Genomic DNA, 8724 nt, shown 5'->3' on the forward strand with positions numbered 1-8724 from the left:
ATCAGAAGTGGCTCTGTGGCTCAAATGGTAGAGTTCCAGCCTTGAGTTGAAGAGCTCAGGGACAGCTCTCAGGCCCAGAGTTCAAGCCCCATGACAAACAGAAAAAAAAAATGTATATATATATATATATATATATATATATGTATTTTTAAATGTTTACATTGTAAGTCAGTTATTAACAGACATACAATAACTATGTTCTAACTTCGTTATAGAGGGAATCATTTTGAAAAGTGGTTCATATTTAAAGACCGCCTTATTCAGTATTTTATGTAACTTGAAGGATGTTTCCGATCTTCCTCTTTATGCAGGGCTGTTGGTTTTGCTCCCCTTATAATATAGGCTGTCTTTGAACTCTAGACCCCCTGGATTCGTCCTCCTGGGTGGAACCCTAGCATCACACCTAGTCTTTAAATAGTGTTCATGTTAAGTACTGTAACTTTAATAACACATGCACAGATCCTAAATCACTAGAAAGACCAACAACAAAACATTATTTTCTCAATTCAATTTATGTTATAGCAAGAAATATCTCCCACTTGTTGAAGATGATATTGCTAATGCACCTTTACCCTCCCTGATTTCTCTAAGTTACTCTAATAAGTTGAATATAATCCACAGAAGTGGTCCTCACATTCAGTGTTCCTGACTCCTTCCCTTTATCTTCATTCTGAACATTTCTTACAGAACTAGGAAAGAAAAGGTTCAACAAAATCATACACTACGAATCCATATATTTTTCTTATTCTAATTCTTAAACCTACCTTATAGGGATGATGTAGGAAAAGAGGAGGAGGAACCGGAAGAGATTGCGATACCAGGGGCCTGCAAATCCCTGTAAGGTTACCATAACAACAGAAAGAACAACTAAAGCCAGAAACAGTGCCTTCGTCAGCTGATTGAGCTCAAGATCCAACAAACCAACCTAAAAAAGAAAACAAAATAAAAATATAACATTGTATGTCCAAGCTGGCCATCTGCCTCGAATATTACAAACAGTATTACACATGAGCATGCTGGCATGAGGAAACCTAAGGATTTGACTGGCTTTTATAATAATGACATAGAAAAGTGAGAAACTTCTTAGAGACGTAGGCGGAGTATCTGAAAATGGGTCACAACCCCTAGGACATTCTCAGGGAGAGTCTTCTGGAGAAAGAAGATGAGGCCAGAACACGTCACTCACGACGTCCGCTGAGGCAGCTTCATGACTGCCACCTGGATCCCCAAGATTAAGAGTAGCAGGCCTACAGCCGGGGTGTGGCCCGTCTCCCTCGGCAGGTGCCATGCCAGATCAACGTCCCTGCTGTTACTCGAGTATCTCTGCACACCACACTTAAAGTCGAATTCCCTCGGAGGGTTCTGGAGCCCAGGACAGGGTGTGTGCTAGTCTCTTCTACAAGACTCTCTCCAGGACTAAGAAAGAGGCCACAGAGGGTGGTCAATTTGCTAAAGACATGCCTGACTTCACACCTCTCCCATTCATCAGGTTCTTCCTAGAACAACACATTACATTCACATTCACCCTGTAGCTGAAATCACATCAGTAAGGAGCAGCTCACTTTTTGCTCCCCAAACAGCCCTTGCTTTATGAGAATAGGCTCTTCTAGAGCACCTAACTCCAATTTGTGCGCCAGCAGTCTCTGTGGATGATCCTGCCTGCTGTTTTCTCCTGCAAGACCACAGTGCCATGTGTGCAATGAGTGGGGCCGGGACGTGTAGAGACGGCAGCTCCCTCCAGTGTGGACCCTGCCTCCTGGCAGCAATCCCTCTGGCCCCCTGGGCCTCCATCTCCTCACTATGCCAGAGGGATCGCAGCAGTTCCTTTCTTCCGGGAAGGCCTGTGCAGGTGGAATGGCACCACGCTCAGCAGTGTGTGGCTGTGCGGCCATGGTCTATGCACTGGGATCACAGTTCTCTGTTGACTAGCTTCAGCCTGGCTGTCCAGGTCTGTCAAATGCACTACTCCTGAACAGGAGTGGCTGGGGGACAGGGTGGAACACACAATGTGCAGTACTAGGCTGAGGGCCACAGCCACTGGCATAGCATGGCTGGGAACAAGGTGTGCTCAGACGAGTCCTGTCAGGAGAGGCATCTCCCTACATCTCAGTTTATCTTCATCTGGTTCAGCTTATCAGAAGTAACTAGAACACACACACACACACACACACACACACACACACACACACACACACACACACACACACACACACACACACACACACACACACACACACACACACACACACCCAGGGCTGGCAGTGAGTGCCAAGTTCAAACCCTAATACAGACAAAATATTTAGTAGCAACAACAATAATAATCCAAAACATGAATCTGAAACCTGACAAAAATTGAGGTACCACAAACTATAACTCATAAAGTTATCAGAACACCTCAGAATACCTCAGTACTGTCAGTGCCTTTTGAAAACTAACTTTGAACAATAGAAAGCTGCCTTTTCTACAATTCATAATCATCTTTTATATTCGTTTAGATTACTACTGACTGTGAATTCTCAAGAAACCATGACAACCTATAGTTAGAAAACAAAATTTCTCCCAGAGTTTAAGTGCAACTGTAACAAAATTAAAGCAATATTATATGCCTACTATATTTTGTGTTCAATTGTAAGGCTATGACAATGAGTTATTATCAACTTTTTTGCCTGCAAGAAAGGCAGTGTAGAAGGAAAAGTAATGTAAGTCCACAATGAAAATTTTCTTCGCTGTTTCACATCTCTTCAAGAAGTGGATAACAACACTACTTAACACAACAGCAACACTTTCACACACCATACAAACAGTGATCCCTGTTGACTCATGTCTGTGTAGTGTGGGGTCCACAAGCACACTGCTGGGCCTGCAGGAGTGGGAGCCAGGGTTCTGCTCCCCAGCACCTCCTGCCTGGCCCTATCCAGCTGCCATGGACAGCAGAGCCCAGCTCATCCACAGTGTGGTCCCCCTTGTCCACTTTGTGCCCACTCCTTACCACTCAAGACTCTGAAGACTTCCAACAAAACTAAGCATCAGTTTTATACAGAATACCTCCTTGTCTCTAGTGTGCCATTAAGCAGGGCACAGCCGCAGTAACTATTCCGCCCAGGCACAAAGCAGAGCTTACAATAGCTCATTTCTAACTGAAACGCCTTCAAGATGACATGTTCTCTCCCCTCTCTCCCAAAGTGCAAGTTGCTTTCTAATCCCCAGCACTAGACCAATTGCCTTGGACCCCAGTCAATTATGTGGTGGCCACCTCAAAGGAACATCTCCAGGCCCCAGCCCCATCACAAGGACTCCTTCCCTCATCCTTATCTACCTCCCGGTCTTGTAACCCTAGAGAGCCAATAGTCTGAAAGAAACTACATTCAACCAGTTCTGAAAATGCCTCTCCGTGCAGAGACTGCGCCCCCTCCCCGAGAATAAGACCGCTCAGACCACAGCTGCTGATTTATCAGCTCCACCTAAAAAGCAGCACGAGGACAAATATCGTACAATTTCCGCCACTTCACTACTACATACTTTATGCTTGAACTATTGTGAAAAATAGGTTTTGGATTAAAATGAAGAAAAATTAAGCCAGGGAAGTAGAGCATGTTTCAGAGCCCAGATCTCTCTGCTGTGACAAAAGCAGCCTAAGTTTCAGGCCTCACTGAGGATCAGATGAAGTCATTATTCATTCAGTCAGGGAAAAAAGACTCAATTACCTCGACCTAAAGATGCTATCAATGAATGCACAGTGCATATTTTACTCTATTCATCCAAATCCCATTAAAAAGTGAAAGGAATGAGTTAATCCGGCCTTCCAGAGTTGGTCTTTTTTTGTAATAAAATAAAGAATTACTGTCTTGCAAAATGCATAACCACACCTCACATTTTTACTCTGCATCATAGCAATGAAAGACCCAACCCTGGGACAAATCCACTCGGAAATGAATACGAAGTTTTCTTTGGAAAAAAAAAAAGCCACATACAAGAGTGGAAACATTCAAAGCAGCCCACTGCACATGGATATTCAAATAACTCAGGGCATTAATACCTTTCTAATTGACCACGATGGATGCAATCAACTGTGGACCAGTGAATATCACAATTTTGGAGCCAAGTAAAGGATGACTGTGGTCACCCCTTTACCTGAGCAATGGCTGCCCTGGTGTACTTCCAGGGGACCTGTTCTGCAGGGCGACTGCTCCCCCACAACAGAAGGGTGGCAGTTACCTAACACAACAACTCTGACAAAGCACAGGGGGGATAAGTTATGTATTTCAACATTTGCCAGTCTTTTATTCTTTTGATCATTTCTAGTTAATAATCTTTTTACAGTCAATTTCTCTGTAATATCCTTAAGACATTTCAACTAAAAGACAATCTGAACCTTAAAAGCTGACATAAAAACTAGTTAACTTAGAAAGGAGATTTTTAAAAGTGGTTAGTTTTGATGTGAATCTCTTCATTCTTTTAACAATTCCTTAAAGACCTAAACAGACCAAAAACCATTTGCTATGATTTCAGAGATAAAAATATATTATTAATCACTTGAAGTAATTATGATTGCATAAGAAAAGATAAATTAAATACACTAGGAAGTAATTTTCAACATTTATTGTAATTTCCTATATTAGTAAAGCAAATTTTCTTCTACTTGTCATAATATTTGTTTTATTTGAAACAACTGTGATAACAAAATTAAATACGCTACTGGAAATTTTAATCTCCAAGGGAAAATTTGTGCATAATGTCTAAGACAACCACAATGGCTTTGTAAAGGGGCTGTTCTAGGATAATGAACACAATAATTGCCTGTATAATCTAAAATGCTACTAATGGCAACGATCACAAATCCATTTAGCTCCTCTTTAATTTATGTACCAAGTTTTAAATAGCTAATGGTTCTCAGTAAAATAATGGTTTATACCAACAATAAAGGGTAAATACGGTGTTCTCCTGCTTAATCAAGAAAAGATCAGTCAGGATGGTGGTAGTGGTAGTGGTGGTTCTTCTTCTTCTTCTTCTTTTTTAATGAACAGATGGACAAATGAGAATGGGACCTTATCTCTGTAACACAGTACCACTCTAATCCATCCCAAACTTAAAACTCCATACATACTACTAAGTTCCTAAGAAATCAATGTACTTACCTAACTGAAACAAAAGTCTAATGTTATAAAATCTTTAGCCCATAAAATACAGTGGTTAAGTACCACTACTGGTTATATCATTCTTGGATTAAAAGGATATAAATATCAAAATACTCTTAACCATCTTTTAGGTCTCTCTGTATTTACTCTTACATGGAAGAATTTTAGAATAACAAAATGATAAAAATACAAAATTATAAAGAGCTAATTCACATGCTTTCAGAAAACTAAATATTTTAAATTTTCCTATTTTTTCCCCTGTGAATACAACACAATTTGAAAAAGAAGCCATTAATCAAATCAAACCATTCAAGATTCTTCTACACAAACACAAGTGCAGGTTTCACATAACAGACTGCACAGGAAAGAACTTGTAATTGTTAATGTTTATTTATCTTTTCCCAGATGAACCGTTCATGGGCCAACCTTTAAGTTCTTCATTCAAAATTAGGATTGCAAAGGCAACACTGACATTGGGATAATATGAAATTCTTACAAAAAAACGTATATATTTCTTTTCAATATCTTTGAAAGCCACCAGCTCTGTGTTTTCACTTTTAGAACAATTCTAAGAAAAAAATCATATTTCTCATTTATATATATTTGATAAGGAGTAGGAAAGGCCCTTTTCACTTTCTCCATTTATTTTAGTATTTTAAAAACCTTTTTCACTAAGATAAATCCTTGTTAAAAGTTTAAAACACGAACAGATAGGCCTTGTACTTCTTAGTGAAACAGAACTTCTAAAGCTTACATGAATAACTTCACATTATAGAGTTTAAATAAGCATTAAGTTAAAAGAAGTGATAATACCACATCGTCTTTTTCCTTTTTTGGTTTACTCACTTAGTCACTTTGGATATGACCGACTAAGTCTTAACTGCCCAGGGCAAATCCGCTAGTTATGAAGTGAAGAGGTGTCCATGACTGTTTGCCACCAAACCACAGTAAAGGAGAGTCTATCTGCTCAACGCTCGGTGCTTGACAAGCTCCCTAAGTTTGTACTAGTGTGATTAGGCTTAATGGTACAATGCAGTAACTAAAATTTAAAAACCAAAATTTATTTTTAAACAATACATACTTTAAAGCACACTGTAAAAGAATACTTCATAATCTACATTCTTTACTGTCCAATAAATTTTGCCTAATTTTTCTTCCCTGACAATTTATGGATGTTCCTTTCTGGCTTACTATATAGTTACTACATAAAGTGAATTTTCTTGGCACATTTATAAAGAAAATGGGGTTCATCGTTTCTCATTCCCCTTCCCCGACCTTTTGCCAGACCTGAGACTTGAACTCCGTGCCTGAACTCAGGGCCTGAGCACTGTCCTTGGGTTTTCCTCAAGACTCTACCACTTGAACCACTACTTTCCGCTTTTCCATACATGTGGAATCGAGGGGGTGAACCCAGGCGTTCACTCAGGCTAGGCGAGCACTCCACCACTCGGCCAAACTCCTGGCCCTCTGTGTTTAAAAAGAAGACATAGAGTGTGACTTTCCTGCCTGGGCTGGCTTTGATCCAGGATCCTGACCCTCAGATCTGAGTAGCTAGGATGACAGGTGTGAGCCACCAGTGCGTGGACTCACGTTTTTATATAAACCCAAAGGACAGGCTGTGAAACAAAGGAGGAAAACCCCTCCCCACACCAAAAGGGAAACACATCAGACAGGCGGGGCCTCCGAGAGCACCTCGCAGGGCTCAGCCCTGGCGGGTGGACAGCAGGTCAGGTGGAAGTCTGCAGAAGTCTGCAGGCACACTCCCCGCCGGCTCAAAGGCACTGCCCTTCCCCGAGACATACCTACCTGCCAGGACGCCGGACATGTCAGTGGTGCATGAGTCACACGCATGCACACGTGCTTTTCCAAGACTTGTGCTAACTTTGTATGCTCATGTTGGACAACCAGGTGCTGCCAACTGCTGAGAGACTTTACTGATATCACCACCTCCACTACAATATAATTACTAATTGACACCTGCCAGGTAGATGGCAACCAAGTGGCTTAGAGTATTAATAACTTGAAATTTAATAACTGTAATTCATCTCAAATATTCTCATGTGTGACACATCAAAACTATACTTAAAAATAAATGAAGGGAAAATGTAAAAATAGACCACATACTACCTGGAAATTTGATTTCTACTTTATACAAACAATAGAAGGGGTGAATATGAAAAAAACACATTATATTCAGGTATGGTAATATAATAAAATCTTCTTGCATATAATATGTGCTAATAAAATCTATCACTGTTAAAATATGCCCATAATCATTAATTATCCATGATCCCAGATTATAACACTCTACATAGTTTACTTGAAATAAAGGTAAAAGGAGGCTAAACCAAAGAACGATTCTTGTTCCAATAGTGTGCTTTGATTGCCTCTCGTAGATTTCACAGCCATGGCCACACTCTAGAAGCAGAGGAAAAAACCAGGAGCCGGTGTGTGGCATGGGCAAGTCTCACCGGCAGAGAGCGCTCCAGGCCGACACATTGTCTTCCTGAATTCTGCTCTCAAACAGAACACAGCTCCATCTATCTAATTCAGACAATTCGGTATCTTAAATTAAAAGGGATTTATTTGTTTGAGCCAGAGAGCTGCCATGATATCTCTTTTGTCATGCAGAATTGTGGACAATATTTACAAAGACTTTAACATCTTGGATTTAGGTGGCGAGATCCATGAATAAAAATTTATCATCATATAAAAGAATTTAAGATGCTGTAGGAAAAGTACAATAACACTGTACTAAGACTTTCTGAAGATTCAGATTTAAAACAAGATTTATAAAATTGTAACCAAAGCTTTGTGAATAATTTAAATGCCCTGAATAAAGCTGTTAGTTTTAAATGCTGTTTACCAAAACCACTGTCTAACTTAAAATAACTACTTCAAAAGCCTATGTCATTCACCAATACCAGAAAAAAATATCACTTGAGAACCAGCATTAGGTTTAAATTTTAGTTTAATAAGCAGTTTATTTTGGGCAATATTATATCTATCTCAACAGACATTTTACAAATAGTATCACTCTACTCTTCCATCTTTTCTGTCTGAAAACAGAATAGCACACATTCTGGGTCACCTAGGAAAGCGCAGGCCCTGCACATGGCATGGTCTCCACATCTGGCTCCTCCTGCACCCAGGTTTTGATTGATAATTCTGCCTCATACACACATACACAGAGGGTCCAGATTCTTGGGAATTCTTCTCCCCCCTTAGAAACACTATATATCTATATCTATATGTGTGCACATGTGTATATACAAACATATGTGTATATATGTATATATACAAATGTATATGTGTATGTATATACACACAATAGTAACTCTAAACAGTCTTGATATTATAAACATATACACACATAATAGTAACTCTATAAAACACGCTTGATATTATAAAAGAAAAGTTCTTACTAGGCGTCTTCACAGACATGGTAAGAAAGAAAAGACCACAGCTTTCTTTAAAGTCATTTAAAATATTTAGTGTATTAACAACCCAACCTGAAGAAATTACACTATTAGGCACATTTTTATTTTGGAAGGTGTGTTTGTCTCTTCATTTCCCTCTGAATGTGGCA

At 39.7% G+C, this 8724-nt stretch overlaps 1 protein-coding gene across 1 annotated transcript in view; it reads right to left on the reverse strand.

Moving 5' to 3' along the window:
* Positions 1-8724, reverse strand: part of Atp9b (ATPase phospholipid transporting 9B) — a 144751-nt gene that overhangs the window by 55946 nt on the left and 80081 nt on the right. Inside the window, exon 12 of the mRNA XM_090352949.1 lies at positions 765-925. Within this exon, the coding sequence (XP_090209075.1) occupies positions 765-925 (161 nt within the window). The remainder of the gene's footprint in view (positions 1-764; positions 926-8724) is intronic.

The sequence above is a fragment of the Megascapheus bottae genome, chromosome 19 (genome assembly GCF_031878675.1).
Source record: "Megascapheus bottae isolate mThoBot1 chromosome 19, mThoBot2.hap1, whole genome shotgun sequence".
In the NCBI taxonomy this organism is placed as follows: Eukaryota; Metazoa; Chordata; class Mammalia; order Rodentia; family Geomyidae; genus Megascapheus; species Megascapheus bottae.